The sequence below is a fragment of the Dermacentor variabilis genome, chromosome 5 (assembly GCF_050947875.1).
Source record: "Dermacentor variabilis isolate Ectoservices chromosome 5, ASM5094787v1, whole genome shotgun sequence".
NCBI lineage: Eukaryota > Metazoa > Arthropoda > Arachnida > Ixodida > Ixodidae > Dermacentor > Dermacentor variabilis.
In genome coordinates this window covers 71,371,141-71,384,383 of record NC_134572.1, presented here as the reverse complement: position 1 = coordinate 71,384,383, position 13,243 = coordinate 71,371,141, and the positions used below count along the sequence as shown (strand labels likewise).

Genomic DNA, 13,243 nt, shown 5'->3' with positions numbered 1-13,243 from the left:
GGGTAAATGGCAGAAAGGAAGACGTCGGGACGCTTGGTTGTATGATTACCACGTAAACCCATTTATCAATAGTTATCTATATTAATTTCTACGTTCTTAGTATTTCTGCGATCACTTAGGGGTTAAACAGCAGTATTATTTGCAAAGTTTTGTCAATCTACAACATAATGCGACCGTAATTTTGGAGAGAACTTAGGATATAACAGACCTTCACCTCTGGATCATCACAGCCCGTGTTAACAAGCGTTGACTTTATCACACAAACTTGCAGCACAGGTCCAATCATAAGTGTTTCACGATGTTTGCAACATGTTTGAAATATCATTGGTTTCATCTGCGAATTTGCTTTTGATGCACTATCTCGGGGTACACAATTGTGCACAACACTTGAATGGGATAGACTATAGACTAAGAGTGGCAGTTTGGACATGTTGGTGTACCGTAAAAGCTCGTTGATTCCAATTCAGCGGGGATACTACGAAAGTTCAAATTATACAAAATTCGAACTAATGAAAGCCAGAAAAAATTGCTTGGCTAAGGTGCATATATAGTCTGACATAATGTGCGTGCACGCGTACACACTACGTCATGTTGGCGAGAACAACAACTCAATAGTTTGATGCACTGGTGTAGCCAACGTTGCTGGACGCAGTCAACGAGATGCGACGTGCCCGACGACGAGATGACTCTTGCTCCATATGCGCGTTCGTCGCGCCAACTGCGCCGACCCATAATGCATGGCGTGGAGAGAAAATTATGAAGATCCCACGCACTGTGGCAATCGATGTAAGCGACCATTTTTGTGCTGGTTGCTTTTATTGATGATAATTGGCTGTAACGTTGACGGCAAAAGCTTAATTTCTTCAATGTTTAGTCTAACACGAGAGTGGTGAGTAGATGTTACATGCTACCTTGCGTGCACCACTGCTGTTTGTCTGCGTAGTACACAGAACACGTAGGGAGAGGTGTTTGCTTGAGGCGTTGTTGTGCGCCATATTTCACAAACTCAGATGGGTGAGCACTGTCACTGCCTCACATGGTACATCACATTGTGACAGAAGAAGTATTAAACTTGGATTATGGGGCTGTGTGTGCCAAACAGCAATCAGATTATGAGGCATGCCACCGTGGTGGACTCTGTATTAATTCCGACACTGTGGTCTTTAATGTGCCCCAAAATCTAAGTGCACGTGCATTTTTTATTTTGCCTCCATCTGAATGCGGCTGCCGCAGTCAGGATCAAATCTGTGACCTCGAGCGGTGCCATAGCCGGAAAGCTACCACGGCGGGCACAGTATTGATTTGATGTGCAACTGCTTCCGTAGTGTCGCCTGGACCCTACGGTGCGCTTTAATTAATGCGGCTTCTGCTTCTGCACGCCCTGCATAAGTTGTCCACTTGACATATTAGCACGGTGTTTATTTTTCAGAAATAGCAGAAACATACTGTAACATACCTTGAACTTAAGCTTATCCAGTTTCCCCACAACTGCTGTCGTATCGTATTAGCGTTTCCTTGCCTTCTCACGTCACCTGTTCCCTCTCCCCCCTCCCCTCCTTGTACCGGAAGTGCCTCTTCTCCCCCCCTCCTCTCTACAATTCTATTTATGTCCCCTCTCGACTCGCAAGTTACTAGAAAGGTAAGCACTCAGTTTCTGCAATGCTTTTGAGGGGGGTCATGGATAATTACAGCTGTCAAAAGGCTAATGTGGCCATGCCCAAAGAGCTCCAGAGGGCATTGTGCACATCCGATGTGGTGGGGTCAAAATGAGTTAGTTTCTTCCATTGCCTTGCTCCTGTCTTGGATGCAGTGTGCCAGACAACAGCAGCAACAGCATCAGCAGTGGGAAAATCGAAGGAAGAGGCAAAGAAAGCTTCACTTTAAAAAGGCGCCCACTTCGCTTCGCCACATTGGCTTCACTGACAGTCACAGACAGCTGTTCAAAGTGGCGCATGGGTTGGGGATCGTTCTGCGCATGCACCGAAGAGAGCAGCCGACAGCGTGTGCGTCGAAGTATAGAGAGGACGGCGTTTTGGCTGGCACAGCCCAAGCGGTGTAGCGTGACAGGTCGCATGTGATGCGTGCCGAAAACGCTGGACTTTAAAGGTGCCTTTGCACGGCCGAGAGAGAAGTAGTTCGTGTTGAGAAAGGAAAGGTTAGCGCTATTTTCTGCAGCCCTTGAGGGAGCATGGCTCAGCGCCTAGAGGGAGCGGAAAGCGGGAGAAAAGCAGGTAGGAGAGGAGAAGCACCGCCGACGCTTGCCCCAGGAACAAGAACTGAAATGCACCACAAGCTGCTGAGATGTTGGTTTCCGTTGTACTCTCGTAGCTGCACCAGCTGCACGCTGCTGAGGTCCACTACATGCATAGGTGGCATCCAAACATGCATTTGAGCTATGCTTTTCTTTGAATAACAGGCACGAATCTCAAAGGCTATGCTTCTTTGGAATGCGAGCACCAATAAACACCATGGCTGCCACGTTTTAGACATTACCTGGTGCCGCTTCTTGGCAAAAAACTTCGTAGGAAAAGCGCATAGCCTCCAATATGTAACATGAGAGAGAGACGCAGCGCTGCATCCAAGTTTTTACCTTGAAGGCCTTGAGAGAGGGAGAGAACCGACCTGCAACAGAGACATTGGTCGTGCCTGGCCAGGTGAAAACGCGTCTCTCTCCGGTCAGTACTCAACAAAGGGCCACAGATGGAAAGAGCAAAGCTGTGCAGTACGCGTGGTGACAGTAGCGTCGCCAGCGTGCTCCTGTGCACGCTGGCGACGTCCACGATGGCACGGATTTCGAATTATCGGTGGTGGCGCGGATTTTAGTGTGAATTAGCGGGATATGTTACATATTGCTTTTTATATATATATATTGCTGGATCGACCGCGGCAGCTACTTCGAATTATCCGAAATTGCGAATTAATGAGTTGTGAATTAACGAGCTTTTACTGTACTCTTGTTATTGCAGGCCAGCACAGTGGTTTGTCTCTATCTATCCTGATCACTGTCCTGCAATTGTACGCTGCTTTGCAAAAAGATTTAGGGTGCTGCACTGGCACGGGCAAGATGTAGTGCTTATTTCTTCAATGGAAGTTCATTTTCTGTTATGCTTTACTAGTCTTCAGTGTGTATTGTCTTTGTGTAATGGTTATTTGAATGCATTGTAGGGAGGCTGTGTTGTTCACAAACCTGTCAGTGTGGCCTGATACAGGCCAATGTTAGTCAGAGGGGAGTCCTTAGCATAGTCCATGTAGCCTCCTTTCCTCTCTGGTACCACGGCTGGCATGTTCAAGTCCCGCCGCGTGTAGTTTCCTGAGAGCAAGACAGACAAATGTGAGTGTGGCATCATGCATAGCATGGGTCAAATGAGGGTGGGGAGAGAGAGAGCAGTGTTTTTCAATAATGGCACAGAACACACACTTGGTGTGCAGCCTTTGTGAAAAAATATGAAACCATTGCGCTTGTGGCCACAACCAACTTTCAAAATGTCTCTTTCCAGTTCCCTAATCCAAGATGTCTAGCCAACTTTGCATCGTACCTTCACTGCTCAAGAACTCTGGCAAGGAATGCGAACAATCGTCTGATCAGTAGCAAGTAATAATAGTGCCTTTGCTGTTATTTACTACGAGTGCTCACATAACTAAATCTTCGAATCGCATCGAATACCTAATATTTTCAATTTCTAAACAAAGTGAAATATAAAGGCTGCACAGAGTCCACTCTGAAAAGAAAAAAAAAAAAGAAAAGGCTTATTTGCATTATTCAATACATGCAATGCCAGTAACTGGATGCCAGGTCAAGTGGAGAGCTTATAGATGAAAAACAATTGAAAGGCAATTGTATGTAGTACGTCATAAAAGAAATGGAACAAACAAGAAACAGCTCTTCAACTTGAAGGAAGCTCATAGCAGTGTGAGTGCTTGTTAAAGGCGCTAAGAGTAACACTACAGCACTGCACATAATTTTAATTTAATACGAACATGGTGAGATTGGCGAAGTGCAACAATTCGGTTTGATTAAGTTGAGACAGCAAATTCACAGGCTGCCTAACGTGAGGCATGCTTATTTAATGACTGGAAACTACTGTGCAGAAATGACTTTCTCCGTGCACTCTCTTGCGGCAGAATCATTCGGAAGAGCCTCCTCTTCCCATAAACTGCAACAACTGTTGTATCCATTTGAATAGACACAAATATTTCACATCAAATATTAAATTGTTCAAATCTAACAGTAAAGACTACTCGATTTGTCTTTTGAATTTTACAATGCTCGCGCACGACTATTATTTGTTATTTATTTTGGACAGTGAAATGCCCCACTTTACAAGCAATGGTGGGATTTGACTATGTCAGGAGTACTGCTTGCAATTCACGAGTCAAGGCAGCAACAACGAAGTCGTCTCTAGCTAGCATGATTCGAGAACCTCCTATCAAGTCACGAACAAAGAAAATCAAAGGACTGTTCATTGTGACTTTCACTTGGTACATGCAGCAGCATGTGCTTCAACAACCCCTAGATACAGCATACTCAAGTATTAACCGCATCTCTAAACATGCCTTTATATTACTTATTTTATTACTACACAAAGTGCAACATTTTAAATGAGTTCACATGCAGGGATGACTTTTAACCAAGTAATCGACAACAGATGTTAGCCCCAATACACAGAAAACACCACCACAAGCAAGAGAGTAACCGGAGAAGAATGGCAATCCTGCTTGTTTGTTGCAGCAAAACAGCTCAGGAATGAAGAGCAAGCTCATGAAGTTTGAGCTGTCCCTTTGGGATATTTCGGCACATTAAATGCCGTGCATTTGCAGGTCCTCCTTTCAATCTGCCTTTGCAAGCGCCATTAAAAAAAAAAAAGGCAAAGTGTCAGGGTCTCTTGTGCATACTACATGGGGCCTCATTGCAGCAATAATTCTTTCAATGAAATCCATTGCATGACTCGAACCCCTGATGTATAGGTGCACAACACTTTCTTAGCTACTGTTACAGTTCACAGAAAGGCTGCATCTACACAGAAAAGTATGCAATATAGTGAATTGCCCTTTTGATCATCCCACGACTGGTCATCATTGCAGGAGAACATGGATTCAATAGGCGTGCCACAAAGTGTCCAGTCAGAGAAAATGGTGAAATACTAATTTACCGCTTTTAATGCAACACGTAACCACAATTCCATATATGCTACACACTTGCACTCATGCAGCCTATGTTTGTAAGGCTTATATATTTATTTGTTAGGCAGCTATACCACCATCAACTTTTAAGCTCCTGTATAGCCGTGTTATGGGCATTATTTGTACTCTATCCAACCACTCATTATTCCACTGCCATGAAAGAAAAAGTCAAATTCTGGGGTTTTAAGTGCCAAAACCGCAATCTGATTATGATGCATGCTGTAGGTGGGAGGCTACGGATTAATTTTTGACCAGCTGGGGTTCTTTAACGTGCACCCGATGTGCAATACACAAGCAATAGGTGCACTCCATTAGAATGTCGCTGCCATGATCAGGATTGAAACCACAACCTTGAGCTCAGCAGCACAACACTATAGACACCTGGCCACCACAGTAGAAATGCAACATTGTTACGTTCTTGGTGCTCTTTGGCTATACGTGGACCTTGTACTACGAAATACCACAGGTAATAATAATAATAATCATCATCATCATAACATGGCAACCTAAAAGTTTTAAAGCCTATAATGTACCCACTCTATTTTGGCGGAGGTAACATAGACTTTCTGCATTGCCAGAATCGTGACAGTGGAGTGTGTAGTTTAGCCCATGTCGAATGCAGATAAATGCACAATGAAGAAAGGCGGAAGGGCCAATTTGCTGGATTGGCACGTGCCACCCTGCTGCTGCATCCTCTACATGTTGCGCCAATGCGTCTATGCATCTAGTGCGACTGTCGGTGCCATTTTAAAACAGTTGCAGTGCAACTCCTGATGCCCATTCAGGTTTTTTTCTCCCAGAAGCTGAAGGCTGCAGAAACGCGCCACATTACGTCCACATCACCATGTTATAGGGACCAAGGTTAGGTCTACTACAACAATGAGTGAGTGGGCGAGCGAAAGACCTGAGAACCGTTTGGACTGATAGCAGGAGCAGAAGAAGCTCTCTTTTATTCTTCTTCCTTTTTTAATCTCACAGTTCGGAGCACGAGGCACGAGACACCTGCACCGGAGCGTGACTTGTATAAAAGGTGGCCAAGGAAGATGATGATGGCTGCTGGAGGTGTCATGTGGCAAACTTCCAGTGAGCTTCCAGAGGTAAGGTCATTGAATAACCTTCAACCACTGTACCAGGCTGCCTAATTGGCACGCATGAGTGGCTTATGATACCATGAGTCCACTACCTCCAATATCAGTCATGCTCGTACGTAAGGTCTCCTATTTTACGTACAAGCAGTGGTGCATTTAGTAGTATTAAAAGAAGATTTAAAGAATTATTTGCTGCACTTTTACAAGAATTGGGGCTTCATGCTGTAATTATGCTGTCTACAGCTACCTAGTACATAAAGTAAAATGAGATAGATACAAGATTTTTGCATCAGCACTCCTTAAGGAAGTGGGTTTTAAAGCTATCTTTAAAGCCTTATTTATGGGATTCACGGAGACTGCACAATATTGTTTAGTCTTTTTATGCTGATTACAGGTATGCATTCCTCTTTATAATGGGCCTATTAGGTCCAAAGCTAATTAGAAGTAGATTACTACTGTTTCCAGGAACAATAGAGCAAGGACTACTCACCAAAATATGGCTTTAGGCACATAGCTTAACACTAAGAAGCATAAGGTTTGCAATGGTAGGAATACTTTTTTGGTATATCAAGTGTTAACAATTATACAGCACTTGAATGTGTTGTGTTCAAAATGTAGCTGACTTATTTACTGTACAGCTGAGAAACAAGAAGTTGAACCAAAATTTGAATGTCTTTCGAATGCATTTAGCTACATGCTGTAATAAAAATTATGATTCTAGATGCCCTGATGGCCGAGATGTCACTCCTGAAAGATTGCACGAAGCCCAAAGTTTGCGTTTTGTGAAAATGTGAAAAAAAAAAAAAGAAACAAGGCTCATTGTTACTTGAATATAACAAACAATATTGAAATATTTATAGTGCTAGACGGTTAGTAACTACAAGGGATATAATCAGTCTGCCTACAGCTATCCAAATACTATTTAAAAAAAAAATATATTTTTTTCCTGTCTTTTTTGTCTCTTAAGAACCACATCACTTTTTAAACAGAGCTGAGCTCTCTCCATGGCAGCACAAACACGGAAGTATTAAGGATGATGTTAGAGATGTAACACATTCAAAAATATCACAGTTTTTCCATAAGAGTGAAGCAATGAATGCGATAGCAACATGTTTGAATATTACAAGAAGTGTAAGACTAGTAGCTGTAGTGGCAGTATGAATTGGAAGTAAATTAGGCTGACTAAGTAAAAACTAGCTGTTGAGCAAGGGGTTCTCCGTTTGAATCCTGCCATCTGATAATTTCATTTATGGTTATTATTTAAAGTCAACGCATTTCTTAGCAACACCACTTCTCTGTATCAGGTAGGTTTCAAACTTCTTTCCTGGGCCGATCCAGTGCACAGCCGTGCCAATAAAATTACAACGTTTTCAGGTTTCAGCTCCGTTATTGTTTCGCACTTTTGCTACTTAAGTCTAAGAAGATTTAAGACAAAAGGTATGCGGTGTTGGTGTTTAGTTCTATGACGTTTGTTTGCGGGCTGCCACATTCAAAATTCTGAGGAGTAATATTGTCAAGAATGTAAGACCTGGTATGAGCAACATTAGTGATAGAATGGTATGGCATTATAACCCGCATAGACTATGTCATATAGCGTGGCATGGCATATAGCATAGATGTACCCAATTACATATATAGAACCTCATGGCGACGGCAAAAATTCACTTGGAGTGTCCACATAATTGCTTTTGCAATAAAAAGCCTCACCAGCTAGAACAAGCAAAGTCAGATGCAAATGAGGTATTGCAAGTGGGAACTTTGTCTACAAGCACTAGCAAACCATTCGAAAGAAAAAGCAGGTGTTGAAATGGTGGTTCCGCATCTATTCCACATAAATGAAGCAAATGAAAACAAGGCGCATTGATCACAGCACATCCTATCAACATGCATACGAGCAAATTGACTCTTACCAGCTGCATCAAAACAGATCGGCAGCCAGGCACCAAATGTAAAATCGACTCGCTCTGCATGTCGAGCAACGTAGAGCTTTCGTGGACTCGTGCTGACCTTGGTGCTTTCCTGCTTTGCCTTTGAAAGGATGAATGAAAGAATACAAAAACAGGACATATGGTTATGTCGCCAATTCCTCAAAGAGGCGTGCACTGGGTTTAAATTACATTTAGAAGAGTGTACGCAACAGCAGAGAACTTGTGCATCGGTAAAGCACCCCGGAAAAGCTTGAACAAATTTTCCAAATGTCCTGGGTTTGCTGTATTTTGCGTGTATCTAAAAGGCACTCCTTTTCCAAAAGACATTGGGTCCGAAAATTTCCTGTGCATTGCAACAGGATACAAAACCAAAACCGCATTCGCAGCCTTGGCAACAGCCTACCGCCAAAGCTGTCAGATGCAGCATGATCACCAGCATGAGATGGCGGCAGAGCACATTTTCTTCAAGGTTGCCATGGGTTCATTTTGTGCTAGACTACAATCCCTTTCAGAGATGCTATTACTTTCGCGAGATGTCGTGCGGCTTTGCATTGGATGCCCCGGCATATACGGCCACCAGCGTTTCTGGTGCTTTACCAAGCTCACTACATCAGTACAGAGTGCCAGGTCACATATTTTGACAAGTCTGATGCTGAGTCACTTAAAATCTTGTGAAAGTGATAGTAGTATCTTTTAAAAGTGATCAGTCAGGAATACCACCTTATGTGCTTGGCACCTTTAGCCAATGAAGCACAGATGGGAGGGACAATGCGCAGCTTCAATCATGAAAGATAAATTAAAAGGAAAGTGTCCCTTCTGTGAAAATTCTGCACGTCTCATTTTTTCTGATCGTGAATGTGAGGACACACTATATATTTTTCTCTTATAAATTTATATAAATTTATAAATTACATTCATGTGCACTTTTAGTTCCTCATTTTAACCGTGTGAAAATTGAGTGAAATTTGAGTGCGTGTTTTAATTGTGCAAGTACGGTATATTAAGGGATGGATTGATAAAGTTCAGGCCATGGAAATTCTTTAAGAGTTTTGTTGTCAGTATACTTACTGTGAACAAAAAAACCTGCCCCAAAATACTTTGATTTAAGTCGTCCTGAGACTGCGTGCAGGTGCAGCGCGAAGTGGGACAAGGGACACAGAAAAACGAGGACAAGCGCAGCACCACACAACATGGAAAACCAACTAGCCCAAACGATCACCCTTTTAAGACACTCTCGTGACTTGTATCCTGCTGATCACAACATGTGTTTAGGGACGTTACCTTTTCAGCATTTTCTTATACTGAGGACAGAGTTTCCTGGAACTTACACCGATTGCTTATTTCACAAGAGCAGACAAGCTTGTCTTGCACAATACATTTAAGTGGTACACCAATTAGCCTTGATGATTTATACTTATTATAATGGTTTAGGGAGTGGCATGGACGGTTTCAGAATGGCTTGGAATGGAGGAGCTTGGATCATCTAAAATGGTTAAAGGGGCCCTGAAACACTACTCTAACTAATCATAGAATGGCCTCACTATAAAAGGACGTCTCACAAATCTCATGCCGCTACATTTTTTCATATCCTTCAAGTAGTAGTAATGTTATCGCACCTATAGGTGGCTTTCTCTCTCTCTTCATCTCCGCAATAATGCTAGAAGCTACGTAGGTGAGAAGCCAAAATGGTTCTCCTTCTTCCCCACTCTGTGCACGGTGCGGTGTTGAGGAGGAGAGCATTCAGGCACCCTACGGCGAAACAGGGCAAAAGGGCTCATTGTGGCACCTGGTTGCTGCGGTGACTCTCAGAGGCAGGTCACGCGCAGGAGATGCAGCCGGCAGTGCATAGATGAAATAATTTTTCCATACTTATGATATCACACATATATATGTTTAATTTATTTAGCTAAGAATGTGCAATTATGTGTTACTGAGAATTTTCTCAGGATCCCGAAACCAACCAATAGCGTTAGTCTGCCATGCTTTTGATGCTGCTGCATGATGACAATGTGGAAGCAAGGGCACGTGATATTTCGCTGCTTATGACACGAGATTGTGAATTATCTGCTGCATTCAGTGCAGTAATATTTGGCTCACATGTTTACAGCAGCCTCTATAACAGATTGGCAACATTAGACAGCTTTAGTATAGCGTACGCTAAGCACCGTATGTTTTTCACAGCTTTAGTTGACCTGCAAGATCTTTGAATCTCAGAGGCCATATGCCGTCGTTGCAGTTATCTCCTCACTGCAGCAATAGGTGGCACTGACATCTTGAATGTTTCTTTCGTTAGGCTTCGACTCGTTTGAAACGAGAAGCAATCTCGAAAACACCACAAGGTTATCCATAATACTCTGTCGTCGAAGCGGCCTGAGACTAAGCGAAAGCCGTTTACACAGTCATTTGCTATGAACGAAGTGCATTTTACAAAAGCAACGACAAATTTAATTCGAAGCGGGCAGCAAAGACTGCCGGCATGTTTCACGCAAACTCCGCAAACCATGCAAAGATGCTAACACTAAATCTGACAAATAGCGTGCACTATATGCTATAGGTCGTTTAGCGTTCTGCGCATGCGCAGAGACGACCGGCTATTTTATAGTGTACGCTAAAATAAAACTCTATTTGCTTACTGTTCAAAAAGTGTTTCAGCGCCTCTTTAAGGTTAATGCACTGGAAACATAAAGGCTGCACAGACAGCAGTGCTGGTTTGTAACTAAATTTCCTATGAACAGATTTTTTGCTGTTCACAAATAAAACATGACAAAACAAGAACATGCAGCATGATGTAGTGTGCAACAGTTTCTTTTCTTACACTGTGCACGTGTATCTTCTTAGCTCTTCATTTCCTTAAGCAATGCACTTTCCTCAGGGCTCTATTTCTCGCAGAGGTTCTGCTATAAAATCTCCCTTGTCATAAGCATGAGCGTTTTGAATAACTATCTAAAAGAAAAGTTGTAATAACGCCTTAAAAATCCAACAATATTTTTCATAGGATTTGATGTCAATATTGAATTGCTGAGTCATGTGAGATACCTGAAGTTCCTGTATGGATAACTTTTTCAAGGTTGTGATAAGGGTCACCAGTTTTTTCCAACTTTGTTTGATCACAGAAGTCACGTTCCATCTCTTTTCAGGTGCCAAATCATATTTTGCACACACTATCGTAAAACATAAAGCGAAGGAACAAACAAGAAGGTGGAACATTAGCAGTACTGTCAATATTGCTCACTTCTATTGTGAAGTTCAACTGGCAGACAGCTTTAGGAAGAACATCGCTGACAATGGCACTTCAAAACTTGCAACTACTATGCCTTTTTGAATATGTTTACTTGAAGTCATGCAAAGTGCCAAGCACCTGCATGGTGCACTTTCCCTCAGAATTTCCAGCTCACCAGCAGTGGCGGCAACACCCTGGTAGTACTGCTTCAACTGGCTGCAAGCAATTCTTGTGCATGGAGACTTACACTAAAGGCAGCCTATATTTAGTCTATCTGGATGCTTAGGCTTGCTGCTAAGGCAAAGGATCAACAACATTTCCCTGTTGCAGCATAAGCACCACAGTGCTTTCCTACAGCAATGGAGACCATAGTCTGTTAGAATAAAATTTAGTCGTGACTTGACAGTTGCATTTGTCCAGCTAACACTTTTTGCTGTTGTCAAAGGGTCACCAAAAATAAAAATTAGCTATGCTATATTAGTATAGTATACTTCTACATTATGTTTTCCCTTTGTTTGGCTCCACACATTGTGGCTAGTATTATGCTTTCTTTTGCTGGAACATATTCTGTTCAATTCCTCTTCGTATTTAACTGTGTGGTGCATTCCTGGTGGTGGCGCTGCGTGTTTACTGAAGCAACGTGCCACAGTGAGTGACATTGCCAAGATTGCATTTCGGGTCACGATGTTTGTGCATGTTACCTTGGCTCTCTGGCTGGAAGCTGCACTTCTCAAGAAGGAGGACGTGCAACATTTGGTTTAGAATTTTAGCTGTTTTCGCGACGCAGAGCACAGTAACATTTTGCAGACAAGATTCTCAGTGTGTGACATATGCACTGTGCTTGTGTGTTTAAAGTGGCCAAACCTGGTGAGGGGCGCTTTAGGGAACCAAAGACTGAAATTAGCAAGCTTGAAGAACTTTTAAAGAGGCACAATAGCCTAAATACGAGAAAATACTTTGGAACCAATGACATCACACTGATGCACCGGCACCGGGGTATTGGTGTGAAAATGAAAAAAAAAAAAATGGTTTGACTTTCAATTTCTCTTCTAGTAATCAATCATTTACCATGAAATCGATGAAAATAGTATTCAAATTATACTTCATCGATCTGAGTTCATTTAGACTCTCTCTTTAGCATTCCTTTTTAGTAAACTTACCGTATTTGCTTAATTGTAACGCGCACCCGTTTTCCGTGACCCCCCAAAAGAAAGGGAAAAAAAAAAGAACCGTCCCCGACTGTAACGCGCACCAATTTGCCGTGACCTAAAGAAAAGTCGTTTATAGTACCGCACACCTCATTCTTTCATACAGAAATACAACTTTCTCTCATTTGGAAAAAACAAAAGATTTACTCCCAATGCACTAAAGTTGCGATAAATAAAGAAAGTCATAGTTTCCCTTGAAAGGCGAAGCATCGATGACGATAGCAAATTAGTAGACAGCTATACGAGAAGTAAGGATAGTAGTTTTATCGGCCGTATAAACTTTTAAACGTTCGCTTACTAACTAAATTAACAAGCACGGTGTCACACGCAAACAAGCAAACATGAACACGTCTCACTCAATGACTGCGGAAACTCTTTAAACGCTGGAGTGACGATGTACGGTAGCAGGAGCGAGGGAATTGACCTTTGTGCTGCCTCTCGCTTCAACATGAACTAAGCGACGAGAACACAGCGCGGTGCACCTAGATGCATAGACTCTTGTCTCTGTCGCAGATCACTTTCAAGATAGGAGCCGTGCAGCCGCGCCGTACCTAGCAGCCGCTGGGGTAGTACGCCTCTCCTGCTGTTTTCGCCAGTCCCACATGCAAGTTTCGGGAA

General features: G+C 42.7%; 1 protein-coding gene across 2 annotated transcripts in view; it reads right to left on the bottom strand.

Moving 5' to 3' along the window:
• Window positions 1–13,243, bottom strand: part of Epp (Ecdysteroid phosphate phosphatase) — a 59,702-nt gene that overhangs the window by 10,504 nt on the left and 35,955 nt on the right. For both annotated transcript variants that reach the window (XM_075692807.1, XM_075692808.1), the window contains 2 exons: window positions 8,180–8,297; window positions 3,188–3,310 (listed from right to left, as the gene is read on the bottom strand). In XM_075692807.1, coding sequence (XP_075548922.1) covers window positions 3,188–3,310; window positions 8,180–8,297 — 241 coding nt within the window. The remainder of the gene's footprint in view (window positions 1–3,187; window positions 3,311–8,179; window positions 8,298–13,243) is intronic.